General features: G+C 45.7%; 2 protein-coding genes across 2 annotated transcripts in view; one reads left to right on the top strand and one right to left on the bottom strand.

Moving 5' to 3' along the window:
- ABHD2 (abhydrolase domain containing 2, acylglycerol lipase) overlaps positions 1-27,483 on the bottom strand; it is a 127,873-nt gene that overhangs the window by 69,934 nt on the left and 30,456 nt on the right. The window contains exon 3 of the mRNA XM_004709872.3: positions 25,941-26,141. Coding sequence (XP_004709929.1) covers positions 25,941-26,134 — 194 coding nt within the window. The 5' untranslated portion in view covers positions 26,135-26,141. The remainder of the gene's footprint in view (positions 1-25,940; positions 26,142-27,483) is intronic.
- On the top strand, positions 4,170-6,293 carry LOC105979282 (U2 small nuclear ribonucleoprotein auxiliary factor 35 kDa subunit-related protein 2-like). Its single transcript, XM_013006469.2, has 2 exons — positions 4,170-4,248; positions 4,376-6,293. Exons 1-2 carry the CDS (start codon positions 4,172-4,174, stop codon positions 5,751-5,753), a joined length of 1,455 nt encoding a protein of 484 aa, XP_012861923.1. The 5' UTR covers positions 4,170-4,171; the 3' UTR covers positions 5,754-6,293.

Below are 27,483 nucleotides of genomic sequence, written 5' to 3'. Positions count from 1 at the left end.
TTTCTTATTATCTAAAATATTCATGCTCCCTTGCCTGTCCTATTCCAGGATCGCTCGTCTCTCTCTGTTCATATCTATAACTGTTCAGCTCTAGTGTGTTAACGGAGCAGAGTAGTATACAAGTATACTTGCTCCGAATGAAATATCAACTCAATCAGCCTGCCTGGTAACCCCACACCATGAATTTCTACAACTACCGTATCCAACAGTAATGATAATAAATACTATATGCTTTTCTTTACAAGTGACACTTATGCTAACTTGTTCAGTGTGTGTATTTCTTGTTAACCATAAAGGATTTCTTTGTAACGAATTTAGTTGTTTGAAGTTAGTATATTAATGCTTCTGAAAATTCATAGGAAAAAATTCAATGAGTTCTTACTTGTTGATAAAAACATGTTTTTGTGGCCTTTGCTTTTTGATAGTTTATTGTCAGGTTTACTAGTTCATTTTTTTCTTTCTGTGGGTATTTACATATTTGAATCCATATTTTTTGGACAAAAAAGAATGAAGGTTTAAAAGTCTAAGGAAGATTTTTTTCTTTTGCTCTTATTCTGTTTTTTTTTGTCTGCTTCAAAATTTGGCTTTGCTTTTCCCCCAACACTTTTAGCATCTAATTCATACATCATACAATTCAATAGTTCAATCACATCGATACTTGTTACTTTTGGTGATGGGAAGAGTAGCACCAAATGTGGGTACAATGAGGACAGTTTGACCAAAGTAATGATGCCACCAAAAAATATAAGGCACCCTATTTGGCCACAACATAACAATGCTTTTTAAAAATGTGTATGTGTCACAAGTCCCTGTTGTGTAGAAGTAGGCACAGGTGTGTACACACCTGTGGCTTTGCCACCATGACAATGCACTGCTCATGCAGTATCTCAGGGTGCCAGTTTTTGGCAAAATACAGCATGCCTCTCTTGCCCCACACACCTTACTCACCTGACCTTCTTTTTGTTTCCTTGAATGAAGAAGGGCATGAAAGGACAGCGATTTGACAGCATAGAAGAGGTGAAGAAAAAAATGAGGGAGGTGCTGACAGCCATCCAAACAGTTGTTTGAAAAATATTTCCAAGAATGGAATCGCAGATTTGACAAATGTATTAAGTGCGATGCAGTGCTTTGAGGTGATAGGTTGTTTTGTTAAAAAAATTTAAATACATAGCTTTGAAAAAAATCCAGTTTTTCTTGGGTACCCCTCGGACTTGTATTTCCTCTTGTGGAAATTTTCTAGTAGTATCCTCTGTCTACTTAACCATTGAGTCTTGCTGATGTTCATCTATAGTTGTAGAACCTTTGGGTACAATGTGACCTTCTTGTTGGGTCAGGGACAGGCTGTCAGGGCCTCAACCCTTCTCCCTGTATGTACCAGGAAACAAAGCTGATGGACAATTCTTAGAACTGGCTCCAAGAATAACTGTCTTTCCTCCCCACTTGCAATGGCTGGACAATCAGACTCAGGCAAAACATGATAGCAGTGGAAAATCCCCAGCAGCTACAGCCCCAACCCCTTCTCAATGGGACCCTCCTCGGTCCCTCCTTCAAAAACCCACCACTCTCCTCACTGGGCACGGCTTCCCTGGGCTACTTGCTAGACCACGGAACCTCATCCGGGAGCTTCTTTTCTAATAAAGAGCTGTTACAGCCTCTTAACTTTTTCTGTTTGTCCTTGTGCCTCAGTTTACCTCTCATTTCTGCCATGTTTACAACTGATAGGAACTAATAATAGAGCCACAATAATAGTTATGTTTACTGACTCTTATCCATGGGAGATATCCTGTAAATCATCGCGCATGTCTTCTTTTATCCTCATACAAACACTACAGAATAGGTACTATTATCCCCATTTTGAGGGTGGTGGGGGTTCAGTGGTACCACTCCCGACCTACCCACTTCATACACAGTTGCCACCCTTCTGTACGAGAAAGCTTGAGCATTGCTATGATGCTGACAGGTTTCGGGGGAACTTTGAGACGAAGATGAACCGAGGGAAGTCTTTGTAGCTACACTCCTGGAAATCAGCCACTGAGAACACGGTGGATCCCCACGGTCTGAGCCCAGTGTGCGTGGTGTGGCCATGAGACTGGGCTGACTTGATAGTAGCTGACAACATCCCCATTTTACAATGAGGAAACAGAAGCTGATACTTGAGCCCGGGTCACAGCGGAGCCTGGGCTCTCAAATGACATTTCACGAACTTCTTCCTCCTCACTATGTAAGTACCACCTCAATCTAGGGGATGTGGGGGTGGTGTGTGTGTGTGTGTGTCCTCCAATCAGTTTGGCTTTCTCTTCTAGTTTCTGCCCCCTCCCCTCCCGTTTCCCCCAGCTTTTGTTTCCTCAATCACTTTTCTCTCACTTCACTACTGGTGGAAACACATTCTCAAAAATCCCCAATACTTCTGGCAAAGTCAATGGCCTCTAGCCAGTCCTTTCTCCCGACCTCTTGAGGCTTCTTCTACCTTTTCCTTCCACGTTCTTTTCCCTAGATTCCAAAATGCCGGAGGCTTCACGTTCTCCTCCCACCTTTCCTACTGTCTCATTTGTTGGTTCCTCTGGCCTTGGCCATCAGTTGACAGACTCTCTTCCCACCCAGCCTCCCCACCTACAAGGGTTCTTGAATCTGTATCTCTGGCCCTGAATTCTCACCTAAGCGCACATCCCCCAGACACAGTCAAATCAACAACTTTCCCCGAGAAAGCAGTTTCCGCCTTTGACTTCCTTATTTCTGTCAATAGCTCCATTCTTCTCTCAACCACTTAGAAACCTTGGCTTTGCCTGTGAATCAGCCTTTCCCTCCCACACCCAAGGCCATGCCATCATCCACCAGCACTACTGATTCTGCCCTTTCCCACTCCCACTGGCACTCACAGGATAAAACCCCAACTCCTCCTTTCTGGGAGTGTGAGACTCCCTGAGTCTCTCCTCTTTTCCTCCCCAAAGGATGTGGGCTGGTGTGCTACAGTCATACGGCCCTGGTCACACCACACCCCAGCACAGAGGACCCAGTAAGGCGCTGGCCAGCAAGAAATTAGAGACCAGAGCAGTGATGGATGGGAAGGGTATTGTGGACAAAGTCAAAGGGCACTGTGAACAAAGGACAGAGCAGGTGGCAGGTCCTAAGTTCATGCAAACAGCACCAAGGGGGTAGGTCTCTGGGAACTGCAAAGAGACGGTTAAAGTCTAGACAAAAGTTTACAGAACAGGAGGGACAGAGCACAGTGGCTGTGGGTCAAGGCAAGGCAGGGACAAGGGAACATGTCAATAACAACATGGCCTCTTCTGTCACCTTCACTCAGTGGGGCAAATGTGGCGGGGTGGAAGTGTTGGTTTGGAGAGAAACCTTTGCTCACACCAATCTCTGTACCCTCCCTTTCAGGGCCCCTACCTATCCAAAGCCGATGGCTCCCTCTGCATCCTATGAGATTGCATCATTCGAGCTACAGCAGCAGTATCCTCCCCGCCCCCCCAACCTCTTTCATTGCTTACCTGAGTTACCCATTCTGAAATTCAAATCATATGTGCTCCTCCCTAAATGATCTACAAACCTCAGCGCTCACAGACTGTGCGAAGTAGCAGCCATCAGAAATATAAAAAATGTTCCTAAGTCCCAATCCTCCAGTCTCTCCGAATATAGTAAGGGTGGGAGCAGGATGGGGTGAAGGAGGATACACATACAGAAAAATGTCACCTACAGTCCTCGGTGTTAAGACCGCATAGTCAGGGGAACAACGGGGGAGGCCAGAAGGGCTGGGATAGGAGGAGCCCTTGCGGGGGGTCGGAGGGGTGGGGACCCAGTTGGTATGGATGAAGAAGGCTGACGTAAGCTCAGTTTGGGAATAGAAAAATACCAGGTGTTATTTGAAATTCTCTAACACTGGCTAAGTTTATGATACTATCAGTAGACAGGTCTTATGCCCCCCGCCCCCGGGGATGATCCCCAGTAAAATGTTCCCCAATAAAAGGTTAGACACAAGAAAGGAATTTTATTCCCTAATCAAAGGATAGACACAAGAAAGGAATTTTCAGGGGCGCCATTCAACATAGCGGCACCAAGGTGCTCCGCAACTGAGGCTGAGGTAGCCAGTGGGCGCTGACGTCAGAGGGGCGGGTCGGGGCGCTGACGTCAGAGGGCGGGGCGAGCGGGCGAGCGGGCGCGGAAGATCATGGCAGGTCTGGAGAGCCCAGCCCCGCTGCTGCGCGCGCGCCCTGAACTGTCACGGGCGACCGCGGGCAGAGGAAGGTAAGGAGGGGCCCTGGCGGGGCGGAAAGACTCGGCGGTGGCTGCACGCTCTGACTTGAACACGCTGGCAGGAAGACTTCCCTCCCGACCACCCGCCACTGACTGGTGTCTGCGTCTTGTGTTCCAGCCACCGGAAGCACAGGGCCGCCCTGAAGAAAGAGAGGCGGAAGGCGCGCCGGCAGGAACTGGCGCGGCTGAGGGACTCGGGCCTGGAGGCGCAGGGCCAGGAGACTGTCTCGGAAGGCTGCCCGCCAGGGGGCGACCAGCGGTTGGAGACCGAGAGGCAGCAGTTACACGAGGAGTGGTTGTGGAGAGAGCAGAAGGCCCAAGAAGAATTCCAACGAAAGCGAGAAAAGGAGGAGGCCACCAGACGACGGCGGGAAGCACTCGAGCGGACGCTAAACGAGGAGAGGGAAGAGCAGCTGAAGAAAGAGCGAGAGGAGGAGGAGGTGAGGCTGCGGGAAAAGCGCGCGCGCGAGGCCGCCGTGCAGAAGATGCTGGATCGGGCCGAAAGTGAGCTGGAAAACGGCGCCCCGTGGCAAAACCCAGAGCCACCCTCGGACGGGAGAGTGATGGAGAAGCACCGCGCGTCGTGTCCGTTCTACAGGAAAACTGGAGCGTGCCGATTTGGGGACCGATGTTCACGGAAGCACACCCTCCCGGCCTCGAGCCCCACCCTTCTGGTGAGAAGCATGTTCACGACGTTTGGCATGGACCAGTGCCGAATGGACGACTATGACCCCGACGCCAGCCTGGAGTACAGCGAGGAGGAGACCTACCAGCAGTTCCTGGAGTTCTACGAGGACGTGCTCCCCGAGTTCAAGCACGTGGGGAAGGTGGTCCAGTTCAAGGTCAGCTGCAACTTTGAACCTCACCTGAGGGGCAACGTGTACGTCCAGTACCAGTCGAAAGAAGACTGCCGAGCAGCCCTTTCTCGGTTTAACGGACGGTGGTACGGCGGGCGACAGCTGCGGTGTGAATTCTGCCCCGTGACCCAGTGGCAAATGGCGATTTGTGGTTTATTTGAGACCCAGAAGTGCTCACGAGGGAAACACTGCAATTTCCTCCACGTGTTCCGAAATCCAAACAATGAGTTTTGGGAAGCTGACAGAGACATGTACCTGTCCCTGGATAGGACCAGCTCGTCCTCTTGGAAGAGCTCGGATCGAAGAGAGAGGCTGGGCCACCGCGAGAGCTACTACAGCAGGTCAAGGGGTAGACGGAGCCCTAGCTCCGACCATTCCTACCACGGAAACAGGGAGTCGGAGAGAAAAAGAAGTCGGCACCGGGGGAACAAGTCTCATCAACGTGGATCCAAAAGCCGGGATAAGCACAGCTTCCGAAGGAGAGGCAGAAAAAGGGACTGTAGCTGCAGCCGTAGCCGTAGCCGCAGCAGGAGCTGCAGCCACAGCCGCAGCCGCAGCAGGAGCCCCAAAAGCCGGAGCCATGCGGGGAGGAGGCCAGGTAGCAGAGACAAAAACACCCAGAGCCCCAAGGCTAAATAAATAAATTGTTTCTATATTTAAAAAAAGAGTGGATTTTTTAGCTAGCACCAAACCGCAGCCCTAGTCTAAGAACAATCAGTTCTTAGGGCATGGCCCTACCTGATACTTGCCCTCATAGGGGTGCTAGAGTAAAGTGTGGTGATAAAATAAGATGGTTCCCTGCTAACTGAAAGAATATTGTCTGGGGTCTTAAAGTCTTGTTGTAAAACAAGGAGCCATCCAAGTGATGTAACAGTTAAGTCTGCAAGGAAGAAGCACAACAGCCTGTGTGATCCAATGTTTATAAATAATAAAATCCAAAACTGGATGGGGAATGGTATTAGCACTTTAAAATTCTGAGCATCAGGTTTGCAGAAGGCTATGGATGGCTGTGAGAATTCAAAAATCAATTTCTAAGGCCCACCCTTGGATTAAGTCTCCAGTGAATTCCTTCTGACCATTGACAGGGATGTGAGTACCCTTGCTAGCAGACAGAGTATTGGAAAGCAGGCAATGCAGACGTATTTAGGTTAAAATTTTAACACCTTATCATTTGTTCTCCTATTGACCCATTTTCAATTTTATCTAGTTTTTATTATTTAATCTTTTCAACTGAGGTTATTCTCTTATTAACAGTTTTTTCCTGTTTGTTTTTGTATATTTTTCTTTATGTGAAATCCAGGAGAGGTAAATCTATAGAGACAGTAACTGGATAATAGTTTCTTGGGGTTATGGCAGGGAACACTGGGGGACAACCAGGATCTAAAAATAACAAGAAAGAAGAAAATGTTCTAAAACATTGATCATTACACAATTCCTTTAATATGTTTAAAGTATTGAGTTGTAAGATAAGTAAATTATACATCAATAAAACCGAAAAATTTAAAAATACTAGGTATTGTATATGTGTGACCGTGGGTACTTGAGTATAGTGCAGAGACAGAACAGAAGAGAAGGTTACTAAATAGTAGTTGATTATATATGCACACACATTTATATGCACATATATGCCCATTTACTTTATATAATAAATATATACATATAAAAAGATATTACATCAGCTAATTAATATTTAGTAACTTGCTCTGGCTCAATTCATAATCTGTATACTACACTTATCCACACAACCAATACACAGTTTAATGTGTAGTCACTTCATATTATAAATATATATAGTTTTATATATACTCTATAAAAATAAATATAGAGAGGTAGGCCCTGACTCGCAATGAACCATACTTAAGACCAACTCTGTTCTGTTTAAACATCTTATTGCTCATAATATGTACTACATAAAAGGTTGTAGCACGTAATTCGTTGATGCTATCAAAACTAGGTCTATATGTAATGGTTCCAATCCCCAAAGACAAAGTTAGAAAAATACTGATAATAACAGGCAGTAACAATGAAAACAGACAAAAAGATGTATAAGACTTAGAACTGCCTTACAACAGAGCCCTTGGAAGGGAGCCCTGTCATAAGTCTGTGACTACCTTTATAAACCAAACCAAACTCACTGCCATCGAGTCGATGCTGAGTCATAGCAACTCTATACGGCAGGATAGAACTGCCCCTTTGAGTTTCTGAGACTTGAACTCTTTATAGGGAGCAAAAAGCCCCAACTTTCTCCCACAGAGTGGCTGGTGGTTTCAAACTGCTGACCTAGCAGTTAGCAGCCCAACTCATAACCACTACACCCTCAGGGCTCCTGATTAGAGATATATCAAATCAGTCAATATCAGAATATATATTATATAAGCTACATAAACATAAATATACAAATGAGGACCTAATGTCGGGGGTTTAAATGGAGAGAAAATGTTTTGAGAAACGATGTACAAATGCGCTTTACACAATTGATGTGTGTATGGATTGGGATAACAGTTGTATGAGCCCCTAATAAAATGTTAAAAAAATATATATATACATGTTTCAACATAGTTAATAAAGTTTATGTCCTTAGGAAGTATAGCACCTGGGGTCCCAAAAAGCTTGGGAGTGGCCATCTAAGATACAACTATTAGTCTCTACTCATCTGGAGCAAAAAAGAACCAGTCTACAAGACCAATTGTCTACATAAGCTATGGGATCACCTATCCTGAGACCAGAAGACCTAGATAGTGCCCAGCTATCACTACCATTGGATTTGACCAAGATTGCAGTAAGTGGTCCCAGATAAAATGGGAGATAATTGTAGAACAAAACTCAAAGGTTTTTGTTTGTAAAAGAACAGATTTACTGAACTGGCAGAGACCTGCGGAACCCTGGAGATTACTACCCTGACATCTCCTTTAAGCTTTGAACTGAAGCTACCTTTCCACTAAATAAGACTCATGAAATAAACACTAGCACCATGAGTATTAATGCTCCTAAAGCAAAACATCTGTTTGAGTCTAGATGGTCAACATTTGGCCTACAGCACAGATGAGGATGGTGGCGTATGAGGGGGACGGGGAGGGGCGAGAGGGCAGGGAAGCAGGTATAATAAGGATAGTGGACTAACCCAAACAGAAATATGAATGTTAACATGTTGTGAGCAATATAACTAATGTTGCTCTTGCTGAACAATATGCACAGAAATTATTAAATAGGAACCTAATCTGTATAAACCTTCAAAAAAAGTTCAGTGAAACAATTTTTAAAATATATGCTTATTTAAAAATATTACAAATTCTTAAAATATTTTAAGTTTGAACTATTTTAACAAATAATAAACATATTATATTTAGTGTTAGAGGGGACTTCAAAATACATGTGGAACAATTATCTTTTTAATTCTATTGTTCCACAAACTTTTGAAGCCCCCTCGTGTGTGTGTGTGTGTGTGTGTGTGTGTGTGTGTGTGTGTTTATATACTGAAAGTGAAGAGGACTTGAAGTACTTCCTAGTGAAGATCAAAGACTGTTCCAGCTTTCAGTATAGATTATACCTGAACCTCAAAAAACAAAAACTCCCCATAACTGGGCCAGTAAACAACATTAGGCTAAATGGAGAGAATATTGGAGTTGTCAAGGATTTCACTTTACGTGGATCCACAACACCCAGGTAAGCAGGAGTCCAGCAATCTAATGATGTGTTATTCCATTTGGCAAATCTGGAAAAGGCCTTGTCATAATACTGAAAAGCAAAGACGTCACCTTGAAGTCTGCGGCATGCCGACCCCAAACCAGGGTACTTTTAATGGCCTCATATGCGTGTGAAAGCTGGACAATGAACAAAGAAAGCCAAAGAAGGATGGATGCCTGTGAATTATGGTGGGTGGCAAAGCAGATTGAATCTGCCATGGACTGCCGAGAGAACAAGCCACTGTATCTTGGAAGAAGTACAGTCAATGTTCCTTAGAAGAAAGTATGGTGAGACTTAGTTTCATTTACTTAGGACAAATTAAAAAGAGCAACCAGCCCTTAGGGAAGACCATGCTTGGTGGAGTAGAGAGTCAGTGAGGAGGAGGAAGAGCTTCACTAAGATGGATCGACACAGTGACTGCAACAGTGGGCTCAAACGCAGTACCAATTTTGAGGATGGTGCAGGACCAGGCAATGCTTCCTTCTGTTATAGAAGAACCATCTTGATGGCACTTAGCAGCACAGAGATAAAGACCACCTTCCTTCGTTTGATACCAAGGAAAGAGGAGTCTACAGTATTATGGTTTGGCAGATGTCAAATCTGAAACCATTTACGGGGCTTCTCATTTCATGTTAATAGGAATTACCGATCAAGCTAAACACCGGTTGAGTGTATGGTCAGCAAGAGAATCTGGTGCTTCGCCTGGCCAGAGTGTGGATCAGTCTAAGTGGGTTATACAAAGCCAATAGAGAAGTACACAATCTGGTGCTTCTCACAGACTCCTCCCTTCCTGGGAAGCTGCAGGCAGTTGTGGATCAACCCCTGACCTCTGGGTGAGGAGGTTTCACAAACATTCCAGATTATGGACTTTTAATGGCTCCCTCTGAAGTGGCGCTGCCTGTCTTGATGCCTCATGCCAGTGCTGACCTGAAGGCCTCGTGCTATAATTAGAAGCTGAGACTCAGGTGGAGATTTAGGGTGGCTCTTAAGATGCCACAATGGCTGACTCACCTCTCAGGCTCACCAAGACATACCACCTAAGAGGAGAGCCCGCAGCCCTCATTAGAGGGCACTTCTCTGTCTGGCAGCGAGGCATCTGGGATGGCAACAAGTTTAGCATCTCACTTGTTTATGGAAAAAATTAATTCTTAAAAGACTACAGCTTTCCACATGAGTAAGCTTCCTAGAATTTCATGGAGGGGCAGATTTCCTTACAGACCAAGGGAAATTTTTTCTGATCCTAAAGCCAAGTCCTTGCACCTACCCTACCCCCAACATACTTTATTGGTATAGAAAGTGTCCTTGGTGCTGCCGCAACTTTACTGACTGTTGTTTCAGAAGAAAATAAAACTAAGTGGCACTAAGATCTTCACTCTCCACTCCACTGGATGAACGTGGTATACTGACAGGTACAGCTTTGCTGCAACTGCCATTTGTCATTGATGACTCTTCTCTCTTTGGGGAGAGGAAGAGGGCGAGGACACAGGATGAGTGGCCTTTGTTTAAAGGGGCCCTGGTAGCATAATGGTTATGTCTTGGGCTGCTAACTGCAAGGTTAGCAACTTGAAAACACCAGCCACTTCTATTCCCACAAGGAGTTAGAGTCTTGAAAGCTCACAGGGGCACTTTGACCTTGCCCTACACAGGGTCCCTATGAGTTGGCATTAACTCGATGGCAGTGAGGGTTTTGTTTTCGTAGACACATTTCCCACCACCCAGCTTGTCATCAAATGCTTGTGTGGAAAGTCAGATTGAAGCTGAAGAACATGAAAATACGTCCATGACAGCCAACATATGTCTTTGGGTATCTCCCACTGAATTTAGAGAGCACCTCACGAACAGACTGGACGTATGGAACACTGTGACCGAAAACCAGGCGAGCCCTGGTTTTCAGATATAAACGAGCCAACATATCAGTGCAAAGAGAGAAAAGACAAGACCGAGTGGCTGTCAGAAGAGGCTCTGAAACTTGTTCTTAGATGTAGAGAAGCTAAAGTGACTACAGGAAATGATTAAGTAAAAGCCCTTTAGAGTAAAGATTTATAACGACAAGGGATATGAATCACCGTTATCAGAGAGCACTGTAAAATTGATTAAATCAGACATAGGACAAAATGTAGTATCTTATCATTTGAGCTCCTCTTTGACCCATTTCAAAGCTAGTTCAATTTAAAAAAATTAAAGGGAGAGGGAAATACACATGGATTAAGCCCCTGGCGACTCCTCTGACCATGGACCAGGGCTGTGAACAGCCTTGCTAACGTGCAGAATGCATCGGAAAGTGGATTGTTGCAGATGCAGTGAGGTTAGAATTAAGCACCCTAACAACTGATCTCCCTTAGGGTCCATTTAAATTTGCTCCAGTTTTTAGTATTTTCTGCTTTTTTTCAATTGAGGCTTCTATCTGTTTTACTTTGTTATTGTTGTTAGTTTTTTTTTTTTTTTTTGGGGGGGGGGTTGTATATGAAATCCAGAATAGTTAAATCTATAAAGATAGTAACTATTAACAGTAATGTGGGGGGATGGTAGGGAAGTTGGAGGGCAAAGGGGAGCTAACAATGAGTATAAGAATGAAGAAAATGTTCTAAAACTGATTGTGGTGACGAGTGTACAACTCTTCTTGATGTGACTGAGCTACTGAATTTTATGATATGTGGATTATATGCCAATAAAGCTTAAAAAGAATTGTAGGGAAGAAGGGAAGCTGATAGCAATGATGACTGTATAATCCCACTTAAGGGGAACGAATAACAGAACTTCAGGTGAATGGATACATTGGATGGTGTAAGATATGGCCATATTATATATATATATACACACACACATACACACAAAATAGGGGCTCCTGAGGGGTAGGGTGGGGGAGGGAGGGGATAAAAGGGAGCTGATATCAAAGAGTTCAAGAAGAAAGAAAATGTTTTGGAACTGATGGTTGTAGCAATTGTAAAATTATCCTTGATCTAACTGAATTATGGATTGTTATATCTGTAAGAGCTCCCAATAAAATGATTAATAAACATAGTCCTGGAAACCCTAAAAAAAAAGGATGATAATGAAATGTGTAAAGACGTGGAGTTAGGAAACCCGAAGGGAAGAACGAGTTCAGCATTTCTCAAGTGGAAAGACCTGGGAGAGAAATAGCCAAGCCTAAATTACAGTACTGAAGGATTCAATGGGCAAACTATTCAGTGGGCAAAATGATGTATGAAGCAATAGATAGAAGGAATACACAGTCACTTTACCAAAAAGAACTGGTCAATATTCAGCCATTTCAAGAGGTAGCATATAATCAAGAATTGATGGTATTGAAGGAAGCTGCAGAGAGCACGGATGAAAAATAAGTCTCCAGGAATTGACAGAATACCAGTTGAACCATTTCAACAAATTGATGCAGCTCTAGAAGCACTCACTATTCTGTGCCAAAACATCTGCAAGACCAGCTAACCAACCGGAAGAGATCCAGATTTGTGTCTATTCTCCCCAAGAAAGCGCAATCCAACAGAATCTGGAAATTATGAAATAGCACCATTAATATCCCATGCAAATACAATTTTGCTAAAAATATTTTTTTAATGGTTGTAAGCCATACATAAGCAGGGAGCTGCCAGAAACTCAAGCTGGATTCAGAAGAGGACATGACATGAGGGATATCAGACCTGTTGATATCAGGTGGATTTTGGTTGAGAAAAAAAATTGGAAGAGGGTTTTTACATTATGGCGATTGCCACCAATGACACACACAAAAACCAAAATGTGAATGAATTGGTGAGTGAAAAACCAATTTGTTTTGTAAACTTTCACCAAATCACAATAAAATTAAAAAACAAGAAGCGTGCTAAAATCAATGGTGTCAAACCCATCACATACAAACTTTTTTAATGTTTATGGAAAAACAGAATTAAAACTTTCAAACGTTTGTGGGGAAAATGGCAAATGTCTGCAATTTTGATGCCCCTGGTGAGGCTGGACAAGTGAGCTTCTGTTCTGTGTGAGAGCGATCTAGTTTCTGAGCTCTGCTTTGTCCCAGTCTTACCCCATTAGGTTCCACTCAAGGGCCATCCTGGTCCACTGAGCATCCTTCAATGAACTCTACTTAAATGACTTTACTTAAACCTAATTTATCTCAAGCTTGCCTGAGATCAGATCCACTATTATGGGCCTTCTCAGTATGCAATTGACTGAAAATTCACCTAATATGGAGGAGTAGAAAACTGGTCTTGTTTTCTAAAAAGTTAAAACTAAGTATAGTCAACTATAATCATCATCACACTCTATTGGTCCTGGGAGTTCAGTGATTATTAATTTTGACGCCCCCAATTTTTTTCTTCTGCTAATTTCTTGTCATTGGTAATGTATAATGGTATTAGTAATGCCTTCTCAGCTTTATCCTTGAGCCAGTGCTACCCTTTTGATCTCGTAAGATGGACTGTTCTAAAAAGTGTGTACCTTGTTGGTGTTTCTGTACTTCTCGAGGGTTCCACCAGTCTCTAGAAGCCCAGTGAGCCTGGTCTTGTTTTATGGTTTTGAGTTTTGGTTCAGATTTCCCCCCTCTATTCATAGTCTTCTATTGTGATCCCTTTCAGAAGGATCAACAGTGGTAGTAATGTACCATCTAGTTCTGGTTTCAGGATGGTGGAGGCTGGGATGTGTGTGTTCCATTAGTACTAATTGTTTCTATGCATCTGATTTTCCTCATGCTTTTTTTCTCTGTACTGTGAGAACTCGATAGATGTACCTAGATGTACTCCAGTTGCTACTCACCAAAGTAGGGTATAGAATATTGTCCTTCTGGCCTATGTTATGCTAACTGACCTTGGTTTCCATTGAGACTCTAGTTCTGAGCACCCAAGCCCAATGGCTCATTCTTTGAAGATGTCTAGTTATGGCTAAAATATTTTCATAACTTTGCTTCCTGTATGCTCTACTATATTCATGGGTATGTTTCCAGCATATATATAATCTCTGCCAATCCTATTTATATCATGCACGTAGCCCTATTCACATTCTCAGCCCTCTACCCACTATCAGGGTGATTAAAGGATGGGGTAGGTAATAGTATTCACCTTTGTTGCCTTTAACTCCTGTGTGCCTCCCAGTGTCTTCCTTTGCCTTAATTGTTCTGTACTGACTTCTCTTCCCCTTATTGTATATTTCCTTTCCCTTGTCCAAGTTAATACGTTTTGCTTTTGCTTTTTTTAAAGACACAGTGCAGCCCTGAAAAATAAACCCAGAACTGACGTATAGGGTAACAGGTTGATCTTCAAGTTTTAGAAAATGAAATTAATTGCTTTAAGGTATGCAATAAGATTTCTTCTGAAGTAAATCCAGAGAATCTTGACAATTTCAAATTCTGTGTCTTTTAGATCTTCAGGCTTTGGCCATCCCTGCACTGATAGTCTCTTGTAACAAGGAGCTATACTCTTTGTCTACACTAGAGAAAATAGATTTCACAGTAGACTACGATGGATCATCTTGATTCAACACGAAAGGTCTCGAAAACTATAACACTGCCAATTCTGCTTAGCTCAACTCCTAACTAAGTAACCTTCCAGGGCAGGGACCTTGTGCACACCTACCCTGCAGTACACCCCCCCTCATAAAATCTCACCATCTGATGGCAGAAGGCAATGGGTGACCAACTTATCCTGGTTTGTCCAAGGCCTTCCCAGTGATGGCACTGAAAGCCCAAGTCTTGGCAAACCCCTCAGTCATGAACAAACTGGGACTTTTTGTCACCCTAGTAACAGGATAGTATCCCTAGTTCAGCAATAAAACTTGATGGTTTTAGCTTGGGCCATTTCACTGGAAGAATAAGCAATGTCAAGACAAAATGACTGGAAAATGTGACCTCATTATTGCTAGCCGTGAATCCTTGGTCTTAGTAAGGGTCACTTAGAGTCTTCTACATCTTTTAAGAACTCCCTTACAAGGTAAGCTTCCAGGTAAATGTGTTTTGAAGACTGGAGCCTACATAATCAGTGCACCAGGGCTCTGATAGTTGGCCACAAGCATCTAAGGGAATATTTGCACAGTTCTTAAAATGGATAAAATCAGGTCCATGGAATTAAGGCTCTTAACTATTAGTTTATCCAGTAAAAAGGACAAAGCCTCCTTGTTCAGCCAAGGAGGAAAAGATCTAAATCTGTCTCTGAGAGTAAGAGGGAATTAATGGGAAGTTAAGCCTAAGCTAATGAAATTCTTTCTAACCTGAACTCTTTATAAATAAGCTATCCTGGCACCCAGATTTGCACCTAGGAGGGGTGTAGAGTGTGGGCAACCTGACTGGAAGAGAATGTATGCAGTCTGATTTTAGAGTGTTCTATTTAACATTGATAAAATAGCAATTATTTATCTTGAAGCCTCTCACTAACCTCCCTTTTGGCATTGCCAATGGCAAGAAACAGCCTCTGTAAGGCTTTTCTAAGCCTCCTTTTATAAAAGGAGAAAAATGGCAGTAGAGTAAGAGTATAAGTAAATAAATGCATCTCTAACAAACATCGGCTCTCTTTTTTTACGTGAGGGAACATCAAAAAGTGTGTGGGAAAATTCCATTTTTCCATGAATTTTGTGAAGTCCTCTTATATTAGGACCCAGGCTTTTATTTGGGATGGATAAAAGAGCAATGACTGTTTACTGTTAAGGCAGTGAACGTGTATGACAGTGATGAGAAGGACGTGACAGAGAAAACTTCAAAGTAAGTTTGCTTTGCCTTCTCGGAAATACTTAAGAAGCATAGGTATGTAGAAACCAATGAGGGGTGGTGGTGGTGGTGGTAGCTCTAAAAGGTTCCTACAGTGAACAAGTTTTATTTTATTTTTTTAATGATTTTTTTTTCTTTTTAAAAACTCTCTCAACAACTGAGGCTCAGAGTAGATTCTCAAATGTTTATTGACCAAGATGAGAAGAGAGAGGAGCTTTGGGAGTATAGTGGATATCTGTTGGGCTGCTAACTACAAGGTCAGCATTTCAAGTCCACTGTCCGAGGAAGAAAGAGGAGGCATTCTCTCCCATGAAGACTGACAGCCTCAGAACCCCCAGGGGCAGTTCTGTCCTGTCCTGGGGGAACGACGGGGTGGCAGGGAGTTGGATTTGTTGGCTGAGAGTGGGTAAGAGGAGCTCTGATGGCAACGAGTGCCATGCGTTGAATCAAATGGATGGCGGTGAGTTTGAAGTTGTTAGTAGAAGCTCAGGTGGCACTGTGTGTGGGGTAGGTGTGGGCTAACTGAAAGGTCCTCATTCAAACCCATCAGTTGATGCTCAGGAGATGAATGAGGCTGTCTGCTCCCATAAAGATTTACAATCTCGGGAACCATATATACGGTCACTGTGAGTCATCAGCGACTTGATGGCAGTGGGTGGTGAATGACTAACCCCCTTAGAAAAACAAAAACAAACAAGCTCATCACCCTTGAGCTGATTCTGACTCCCAGGGCCAGAAATTCAAGAAATGAACAGCTTCTGATGAAAGCCACATTCCAACAGGCTTCTTGCTCCCAGCTTGCACTTTGGTGAGAGAAGAGGGCAGGGAGAAAGCCTCAGAAAACAGAACCTATCACACTGTGGAAAGGCCGTGGGGCAGCCCTGCTCTGCTAACAAATGCTCAGAGAAGGTGAATGGCATTGGAGGGTCAACTGGTCAACCGCTGAGTTGTGGACTTGCTGTTGGAATGGGCGTGAACCTTACCCCTGGAAGGCATCTCTCAGGTGCCCGTAGGGGGCAATAATATATGGTTCTTATTAATACAGGTAACAGCTGCCTGTAGAAGAAGCCAATTATATTTTTATCTCTTGGGAAGAAAGGGCCTGCAGATGTGTAGCTGTGGTGTTGACCACGCCTTCCCCCTTCTCTGGATTCTGCAGGGGCTCCCCAGTGCCTCTGGCATCCACTCAGCTCAGTGTGGAGGCCTGTCTATTAGCCGAGGACTCCACCACGCTTTGCCTAAGTGCCTTCATTGCTAGTTACGCCACGACCCACGCGGGCAAGTTTTTTGCTAAAGAGTGAAGCAGTGGGTGAGGGGGAGGAGGAGCTGCTACCCAGGGCTCAAGTATAAAGCAAATGTTTTTAGAATGATGACGGTAACAAATGTACAAATGTGTTTGACACAATGGATGGATGGATGGATTGTGGTAAGAGTTGTATGAGCCCCCAGTAAAATGATTAAAAAAAAAGTGAAGCAGCAGCCTGGCTTCCCACCAGGGGACTATATACACGTTAATAGCAGACTTCCAGAGGTGGGACACCTGCTGCCTGCCTTTCCTTTCCAGGCGACTGAAACTTCACCCAGGCCCCGGGGCAGGGTGGAGGCTGCTAACTGCTATTATGCCTACACTCCTGGCTGTCTTGACTTAATTTAAGACCAAAGAACAAAACAAACCAACAAAAGCCCAACTCATCTTGTTCTGGAGACAGGGCAGACAGCCCAGATAAACCAAACTTTGTCAGAGCAAAAGGTGCGCCTGTTGTCCGGCGCTCCGTAGCATGGTACTGATTGCATAAGCAGGAAATGGGGAGGCCTCTCTTGCACACACATGGCATTTGCCAAGTTAGGAACACCTGTCCGCTATACCTGTTTAGGGCAAGCCAAAGGCGGAAAGAGCTGGAGCGGCGTGGGTAACCTGCTCCTTCTCTTCAAGAGTGTGGTTTGGGCCCAGGTACTTTAGCAAGGGAGAAAAGACGCAGGCACTTTCCCCATAAAGCAAGGCAGGACAAGCTAACCGGACAGAGAGGCTCTTGTGGGGAAGCAGACAGGTAGGAAGATGGAAGAGGGACTCCTGGCTGAAGACGAGAGGGGGTGGCCGGGAACGTTTCTCAGAACTGACATTTAAGTGTCTGCTTACAGAATACGAGGCATTTCAGAGAGGAGAGGAAAGGGTGGGGGGGGGGGATCTGCTATAGTTAGGGGGTGACTGCCTGAGAGCGGCCCGCTTAGTGGGCAAAGGAGAATGCTGGGGCTAAGGCGGCTGGGCAGGAAAGTTGAGGTCACTCTGTAGTGTGCCTTGGGTGCTGGCCAGCTTGAGGAAATCAACACAAGCAGCATTGTGACAGATGGGTGGGTCAAAGGCCGGAGGTGACTCGGAACTTCTGTCGAAGCCTCAATAAATGGTAGTTACACACAGGTAGATGCACAGGTAATGGGTACTGAGCTATACTCTTATTATTTGTGCATTTTACTGTATGTATGTACATTATAAGTCAAAGCACTTAAATAAAACCCCAAAAATGTCCAAAGGAGACTGAGTTTGGAGGTAGAAATAGGAGGGGACAGACAGGGGAGAAAACCCTTTCTAGTCCCTGCTTCACCCTGTGGTTAGGGCTCTTCTCCCAGGATCCCTCCCGGAAGGAGCCGCACAGGTGCCTCTGACAAAGCACTAGAATCAGAAGGTCAGTAAAGAGGTGCCGGTTTCTTTTCGCCTAAAGGAAGCCAGGGGTCAGAGGTGAATCAGAGTGAATACTGATCTGCTAGAGACTAACAGCACGCCACCTAAGCAGTGTGGGCATACGTCTGGAGGAAGGAGACGTAGCTTTTCATCCTCGTCCAAATTTCACTTCAAGGTACTTTGTCTACACGTGTGCTGCCGAGGGTCACGGGGAATCTGCATGGTTGCCAGACTCCGAGGGCTGCTAGAAAGCAGACGTTAGAGGCCTAGGGCGACCCGAGCTTCACGGCTTCCAAGGCTCTAACTTTCAGCAGTAGGCTGCCAGGCATTTCTTCCTAGGTGCTTCTAGGTGGATTCACCATCCCAACCCTCAGCAGCTCAGAGCTAATCACTTGCACCACCCCAGGACTCCCAGAAACGTCACACACCTTCATGAATAACTCCCGTTCCCGTCTCCTCCCACCGATGGTAACCACTAACAAACTCTGAACTCTACTTAAGAAGAAAAAATGCTGAAGGATATGTAGCATCTGGGTCAATAGGGTAATTTAAGTGTCAAAGCAGGCATGGTAGTTGGATTGCATGTCAACTTGACTCTGTACCAGAGGATAGGGGTAGACTCCAACCTGTCAATCTGGTCACACCTGATGATGCCTCCTGGGAGGTGTGGCTTTCCTTTTCAGGAGGAACCGGGACCCCTTCTCTCACTCTTGGGTCGCTCAATTCTGCGTCTGCCTCTGCCCGACCCTGAGAGCTGTTGGCATCCTACCATGTTACCACCAACCTTGGATCCACTGGCCTGTGATCTCCCTGCTTCTCGATTCACCTCTCATTGTCATTGGCCTGAAGGGGGGCTGGATTAAGACTGGCCTTCTGGACTTGAGTTAGATTGGCTGGAGTGTCTTCTTGATAGAAAATTGCCTCTTGATATAAAGCCCTTTCTTGTACATAGATGAGTGTCACTGTGTCACCAGGTTCTCCAGACAACCTGGCCTAACACAGCAGGATGCCAAATACGAGCTGCAAATATCCCAATTTTGTCGGGGAGAAAGCAAGCCCAGAAGAGCAAAAACCCACAGGAGTGGTCATCGCAATGGTAGAATATCTCTGGGGAGGAGAATTTGGGAGATTTTTATGCACTTTATTCTCCATTAAAAATAAATGCATATGTTGTAAATATATTTATATATGATGATGGGGAAATAGATCTATGTGCATATATTTACAGGTTTAGTATTAAGGTAGCAGATGGACATTGGGCCTCCACTCAAGTACTCCCTCAATGCAAGGACACTTGGTTCTATTAAACTGGCATTCCATGATGCTCACATTCCCGACATGATAGCTGAAGACAAATGGGTGCATAAGCAAATGTGGTGAAGAAAGCAGATGGTGCCCGGCTATCAAAAGAGATAGCATCTGGGGTCTTAAAGGCTTGAAGGTAAACAAGCAGCCATCTAGCTGAGAAACAACAAAGCCCACATGGAAGAAGCACACCAGCCTATGTGATCATGAGGTATCCATGGGACCAGGTATCAGACATCAAAAAACAAAAAAAAATCATATTATTGTGAATGAGGGGGAGTGTGGAGTGGGGACCCAAAGCCCATCGGTAGACAACTGGACATCCCCTTACAGAAGGGTAAGCGTGCAGTATAGCAACAATGAAACATACAACTTTCCTCCAGTTCTTTAATTCTTCCTCCCCCACCACTATCATGATCCCAATTCTACCTTACAAATCTGGCTAGATCAGAGGATGTACACTGGTATAGAAAGGCACTGGAAACACAGGGAATCCAGGACAGATGACCCCTTCAGGACCAGTGGTAAGAGTGAGGATACCTGGAGGGTGGAGGGAAGGTGGGGTAGAAAGGGGGAACCGATTACAGGGATCTACACATCACCTCCTTGTGGGGGACAGACAACAGAAAAGAGGGTTGAAGGGAGATGTCGGACAGTGTAAGACATGACAAAACAATAATAATTTAAAAATTATCAAGGATTCATGAGGGAGAGGGGAGCAGTGAGGGAGGGGAAAAACAGGAGCTGATACCAAGGGCTCAAATGGAAAGCAAATGTTTTGAGAATGATGATGGCAACAAATGTACAAATATGCTTGACACAATGGATGGATGTATGGATTGTGATAAGAGTTGTACGAGCCCCCAATAAAATGATTTTTTAAAAATGCGTATGTATTAATTTTTTATTCAGAGAAGAAGACATTGTATTGTTACCTAGATTTTCCTCATAACTCTGGACTGAGCTTTAGTCTCCTTGTTTTACTAAAAGCAAACACTTTTTGAAGGGGGAGGGGAGTGGATCACTAGGTAACTATTGACCTGCTGCTCAGTGAACAAGACACTCATATCTTCCCATCTAAACAAAGGTTTCCTCCAGACATGAAAAGATTCATTTATAGTGTACCTTTGGGTAAATTATTTTAAAACAGCCCCTAACGCTGACTTCATCAATGTGTGAGTGGTGACGGAGCCGTCTCCTAGCAGTCTTTCCAAGTTCACCTTCCCTCAGCTTGCTTCCAACCCGAGGGCGGGGAGGTGGATAGTCATTCAGTTCACAAGTCAGAAAAACTGTCTGCTTCCAGGCAGGGTTACTGAATCATGCCAAGGGCGGGTTGTACATCAGTTAACGGAACTTCCCAGCCTAGACCAGTATTTGTGAAGGCTGAGGCCAGGCTTCCTCTGAGGAAAAAATCTTCAAAGTCCCAGGAAAAGCACTTTTACTGGTAACAGACAAGCTTCCTGTTCGTAGCTTCAAAAAGATGGGAGGTTGTTGCAGAAATGGAACACAGAACAAGAACAGGGACGGTGGCTTCTGACCAAGAGTGATTAAAATGGAAAGGGTCGCACAGCCATCGGAGACCACTCAGGCCAGTGCTGCTGATGGACGTGGTGGGACACCCCTCACGAGTCCCTGTCTCACTCTGCACAGTAAGAAAGGAACGAACTTCACAGTCGTGCACTTGGGTTCAGTTCCTCCCTTTGCTGCCTCCCGTCTCCTCACCCTTAACCAAACCAAAACACTGCCTTTGAGTCAATTCTGACTCGTGATGACCCTATAGGTCAGTGGCTCCCAACCTCCCTAATGCCATGACCCTTTAATACAGTTCATGTGGTGGTGACAACCTTCCCGCCCCCCACAACCATACAATTATTTTCATTGCTACTTCATCACTGTGATTTTGTGACTGTTATGAATTGGGTCGCTTGACCCCCAAAGGGGTCACGACCCACAGGTTGAGAACCGCTGCTATTGGTCAAGGTGGAACAGCTCTCTGGGTTTCCCAGACGCTCCACTCTTTATGGCAGCATAAAGCCTCAACTTTCTCCTTCGGAGCAGCTGGCCGTTTCAAACTGCTGCCCTTGAGGTTAGTGGCCCAACACATAACCCACTACCCTACCAGGGCTCCTTCCTCATCCTTCACATGAGGAAAACGGAAACTGCGCTCCAGGTTGGTAAAGGGTTTAATGGCAGCGTGCACACACCTGGCGTGCTCATGAGTTGGAATCAAATCAACAGCAACGGGCTTTATATGAGAGGCGCCCAACCAATTGAACAGGTAGTAACTCGCCCGGAGAGTGACATGAAGACCTACAGGAATGCCAGGTGCAGTCCTTCCTGAAGTCCCAAAGATACGATGTTAGTTCAAAGATGGCGGTGTGAATGCTGAAGGGGCTGTGAGGGTCTGCTTAGGTGAACGCGTTTGAAAATGAGGGTGGCGACAGCCGTGCCACAGGAGAATGCAACCGGTGTCACGGAATCGTACACGGAAAATTAGTTACCATGGCCTGTGCTTTGTTACATGAATGTTTTTTAAACCCCAATAATTAAGATGGAGGGGAGGGGGAAAAGAAGAATCTTTCTATGTTGCCTTGGATCTTTTGTCATGTTCTAGCCCGAGAGTCAGCCCGCTGTGTCACTCATGTCCCCTCATGCTCTAAAAGGCTGCTTCTTTAGTCAAAAGAGCAGGTCGTAAAAGTATATCGCTTCTGGGGCACCTGAACTTCCAAAACCCCCCTAAGCCATGGCTAAGGCCTAAACAGGCATTGGCGGTGCCTTTAGCTGAGGTTGCTTGATCCCTGGCAACCCACCCCCTGCTTCGCATTTAGCCTCTCCAGAAGTGGCAAGCTCAAGGCCAGGGACGGGGGCTCAGTGCTTTGCCCAGAGTTGGCAATCATTTCACACAGCCACGAGGCCCAAGGAGACTCTGGGTGAGGGTGATGGGGAGGGTGGGGACTGCCCCAATGAGGGTCACAGGCAGCCCGTCAGCATCTGAGACTCATTGGGAAAGTGAGCCAACGGTGGGGGTTGGGCGGAAGAAGCAGAGAGAAACTGGCATTTAACATCGCTGGGTTGTTTCTAAAAGGACAAGAGCCGAGGTACAAATTGCTTTCATCAGCTTTTTAAAAGATACTTTGAACAATGAGTATGAAATCAAACCTGATGTGATGCTTTCCTGGACAAACCTCAGCTCCCCCCACCCCTCCAGCTTCCTCTAATCATGCAGGAATCAACACTTGGTGGAAATTTGCACTCATCTGCCCGTAAACATGCAGCGTTTGAAACAGGTGCCACAGTTTTCAAAGGTTCTCACGCTCAGTGGGTAGAAGCAGAAGCATTCTTTTCATCCTGATACCATCTCTCACCCCCTCAATTGGGGGTTGGTGACCCTGGGTGCCCAATCCTAAGAGCAGGCAGGTGACACTGGGCATCAGACCAGGGGCATCTGAAAGGTTGGGTTCTTGCTTTGTCTGATTGGACTGACTAGGGCCACTTGAATATTTATAAATCATTCGTGAGCCATACTGGTCAAACATTTCATTAACTCACCCTCATGTGATGGTGGCTGGAACTGCTGCCCTTTGGTGACACGTGTGATGGTAGCTGGCCTTGATGATCCTGTGGGCCTTCTACAGCCCTCGGCCTGGACATTGTCCCCCACTCAAGGTTTAGTTTATTTGCACAAGCTCTGAGCCAAAGGTCAAGAGCTACTATTGTGTTTGAGAGGAGTTATGGTGGAGTGGCTGAGTGCCTGGGTTTGAATCCCAACTGTACCCCTTATTATTTTTGTGACCTTTGGAAAGACATTTAACCACTAGGTGCCTCATTCCTCAACTGAGAAGTGGAGATAATAATGAGATAACACCGCCTGATTTAGAGGAAAAACAAAACAATAAACAACCTCTGCCATCAAGTTGATGTTGACTCTTAGTGAGCTTATAGGACAGGGTAGAACTGCCCCTGTGCGTTTCTTAAGATTGCAACTCAGGAGTAGAAAGCCCATGTTTCTCCCATGGAGCAGCTGGTGGTTTCAAAGTGCTGACCTTGCAGTTCGGAGCCCAATGCATAACCACTACACCACCAGGGCTCCTGACTTGCAGGAAGCACCAGCTAAATGTTAGCTACCCATGGGAAAGGAAAGCAGCAGAGAGCTCCCCTGCTGGGTTTCTCCAGAGGGGGGGGGGAGTGGAAAGGCAGCGTCAGGGTGGAGGGAGATGAGAGAAGCAAGGAAGCAGACAGAGAGGAGTCAAGAAGCAAAGAAAGCAGCAGAAGGGAGCAGAGAAAAGAGTCCAGCCACAAAGCAATCCCTCACATGTTTACTTTGGGGGGTAGAGATTGGGGACTCGGAGAGGGAGAGCATCAAGCAGCGTCCTGATTGGCAAGTTTGAATGAGGTGGAGGTGACATGGAGGTTTTTCCCGCCCACAAAGGGGTGTGGGGTGCATGTGGGGGTGGAGAGAGTCTATGCATAATAAACTTGGGGAGGAGAGGCTTGGAATGGCTAGGTGCTGTTTTACACTCAGCTGGACCCATCAGCTATGATGTTGGGTTTTTTTTCATTGTTTCATAAAAGAGTTTCACAAACGGACTAGAGATTTATTCCTCTGGAGTCTAGTTTGTTTCTAGAGCAGTTTGCTTTTAAAGCCATCATGAAAACAGTCATATAATTCTTACTATATGGAGCAAATGATTAATGGGTTTGATGGCAAATAAAAAGGTTGGGGGTTCGAGCCCATACTCAACAGGAAGGGGATCCTAGTGACCTGTTTCTCAAACACACGCCAATTGGAACTACTTGAAACACAGTGTCCCCATGAGTCAGAATCAACTTCGTGGCAACCGGTGCTGATGGAGTGCTTCATAAAGGTCACCACTGCCGTGCGGGGACATGACACGGGACCTGAGGGCATGGCTGTCTTCCAAAGCAATGTTTGCAGTCAAAGAAAAGCTGCCTTCTAATGTGTGTGCTCAGTACTTGTGAGTGTCCCACATAGTCCCACGCATTTTCATACTTATATTTTGGTCTCTCACCAATTAATTGTGGCACGTTCTGAGGCTGGATTGATGTTCAGAGGCTTTCAGGTTGAGTGGGACTTAGTAGACACAGCCCCTGCCTGCTCTTAGGAGAGGATTGGGCACCCAGGGTCACCAACCCCCAATTGAGGGGGTGAGAGATGGTATCAGGATGAAAGGAATGCTTCTGCTTCTACCCACTGAGCGTGAGAAACTTTATCAGTCACAAACTGAGGGGACACAGCAAACAAGACATTCTCCAAGGAGCTTCAGTTTCCTCCACCCCACCCCACCCCCGCCAGGCAGCCAGGCCAAGACGGGAGTGCCTCTTCACACAGGTGTGCCCCAAGAAAGCCTCATTATTCAGAGGTACCAACAGGGATAAAGTCAACAACATGGTCTCTTAGAAAACAAGTCTGCCCTGCTCTCGCTACCATGACTCGAATTCGATCTTGCAAGTCTGGCTAGACCAGAGGATGTACAATGGTACAGATAGGAACTGAAAATACAGGGAATCCAGGATGGATGAGCCCTACAGGACCGGTGGTGTGAGTGGCGAAACAGGGAGGGTAAAGGGAGAGTGGGTAGGAAAGAGGGAACCGATTACAAGGAACTATATGTGACCTCCCTGGGGGACGGGCAATAGAAAAGTGGGTGAAGGGAGACGTCGGACAGGGCAAGATATGACAAAATAACAATTTATAAACTATCAAGGGCTCATGAGGGAGGGGGGAGCGGAGAGGGAGGGGGAAAATGAGGACCTAATTGGGGGGGGGGTGTTTAAGTGGAGAAAAAATGTTTTGAGAATGATGAGGGCAATGAATGTACAAATGTGCTTTACACAATTGATGTGTGTATGGATTGTGATAAGAGTTGTATGAGCCCCTAATAAAATGATTAAAAACAAAACAAAAACCAAGTCTGTGTGAAGTTACTTCACAACTCAGGTTTTCACAACATGCCTGCAGGGCATATCCAGGGAGGCCCAGTGCCCTGGGGCTAACAGCCTTTGCTTGAAGTGGATTCTCTTAACTAATGCTGAGTACATTTTTTCAATCAGGGAGATGAATTAGTCTGTGCTTTTTTGCTTATTTGTTATCTTGGGTACAGATGGTTCTATTTCTCTGGCCTAGAACTGGCAGAAGGGCCTTTGACAAAGGGCGGTGAACCCTGGCTGAGTTTTCTGTTTCCGTTGAAGAACGACTACCGCTTCGGAGGGTCCTTGTCATGGATGGGGGCGCCACACTATGGAGGAAGGGACAAGCAGCGAAGAGCGGATTCCCCCTTCCATCCTGCAGGATTCAAGCACCAGACACCTATCACCACTGCTTCAACATGATGACCCGGTGACACCCATGCCTAAGGACACGATGGGAGAAGGTTCTTCAAACATCACGCAAAACCGACAGACGGGCGGCCGGCAGAGCGAGGCCACGAGGTCTACTCACTCTTTGGTGAGAAGCGGGCAGGACTTGAGCAGGAAGCGGGAGAGCCCCGAGTCCTGGAAGTAGAGTTCCGGCGGCGCTGTGGGGCTCTTCAGGTTCAAGCAGCGGACAATCACGTACAGCACAGCGGCCACCGCCGCGAGCTTCACCCCATCAAACACGGCGGGGAGCTCAGGGGTCTCCGGCATGGCATTCATCTTGGTCCTAGGGCAAAGGACAGTGTCCAGTGATGAGCATCGAGAAGGGGGAGCCCACCCACACGCAGTAATCATGCCACCCAACCAGTGCCTGCGAGGGCGTGTCACTAAGTCCTGTCAGCTCCCGGCAGCACCCCAAATCACAAACGCACAATCCCGGGCACTGACGAACCGGGCAGACGATGCGTGTTTTTTTTCTTTTGTTATAATCCAATGAACATTTCCCAGATCAGTCTCTTGAAAAGTGCTGAGATGCGCATCCTACTGAGACGGGGAGAATGCAGCTCAGGCAGCCTGCCCTCCCATCTCTCCAAACACTTGAGCCCAGCTGGTGTAGCCAGATGTGTGCCAAGTTGCACTGCTAGCCTTGGACACAGGCAGGAGATGGGATTGGTGTTGCCACTTGTGGTGGCTGCACTGCCTGCAGGGCCCTAACCCAAGGTGTTCCTAATCTCTCTGCCTGTGGCTATAATCCCATTTGGGACTGGGTTGGCTATGTTGAGCCAATGAGGCGGGATAGTGTGAAGCAAATTGGAGTCAATCTCATCTGAAATAAAGAGTTTAAAAAAGAAAGTGAGGAAGCAGAGATGAGGGAAGGGCGATCTCAAGCCACACAAGAATTGCCCAGATGATCAGAAGAGACAAGGGCCTTCCTCCAGGGCTGGTAAGGAGACAAGGCCTCCCTTCCCCTGGCTGGTGCCCCAGGTTTGGACTTTGAGCCTCCCAAACAGTGAGAAAACAAGCTCCTGTTTGTTACAGGCATCCACCTGTGGTATCTCTTATACCAGCACTGGGTAACTCGGACGCATGCTGAGATCAACCAGCCTCTGCTGACTGCTCAGCCTGGGCCAAGAGTCCATTCCACACTGCTGGCCGTCTCCACAGTGGCCCTTGCTCCTGGGGGCTCCAGGGAGTGTGAAATGCAATGCCACCAATTTTTCCCCCCACCCCACAGAGGATAACTCACTGTAGCCAATAATATAAAATAAAACCCACTCTGGATCGTTTAATCATTAGACTAAACTGAAAGACTGGAGAAGAGAAAATGTTTATGCATAACTGGCTTTTCCCAAACTCTCCTACTGTTACTTCTTTTGAGCTATCTTTACCTTACACACAAACATACCTCCAGACACACAAAAGAGCCAAACATCAATGACAACAAAAGCAACAGCAAAGAAAACCCAGCATTTTCCCAAGTGTTCAGCTGAAAAACAGAACATCAGATGTTACCTTAAAAGCCACAGAAACCAAAAGTTAACAAAAAGAAGAAATGGTAACTATCACACTCAGGTAGCTATAGCAACAGCTTCCCCCGGAATAATTTCAAGTAGCCTCTGCTAAAAACA

This window comes from Echinops telfairi, unplaced genomic scaffold, assembly GCF_000313985.2.
Source record: "Echinops telfairi isolate 266 unplaced genomic scaffold, ASM31398v2 ScPeMD7_7409;HRSCAF=8447, whole genome shotgun sequence".
Classification (NCBI taxonomy): domain Eukaryota; kingdom Metazoa; phylum Chordata; class Mammalia; order Afrosoricida; family Tenrecidae; genus Echinops; species Echinops telfairi.
This window is presented reverse-complemented; position numbering and strand designations above follow the sequence as displayed.

Coding starts and splice junctions, on each gene's coding strand:
- LOC105979282 (XM_013006469.2), top strand. CDS start 4,172: ATGGCAGGTCTGGAGAGCCCAGCCCCGCTGCTGCGCGCGCGCCCTGAA. Junction 4,249..4,375: donor GCGACCGCGGGCAGAGGAAG/GTAAGGAGGGGC, acceptor CTTGTGTTCCAG/CCACCGGAAGCACAGGGCCG.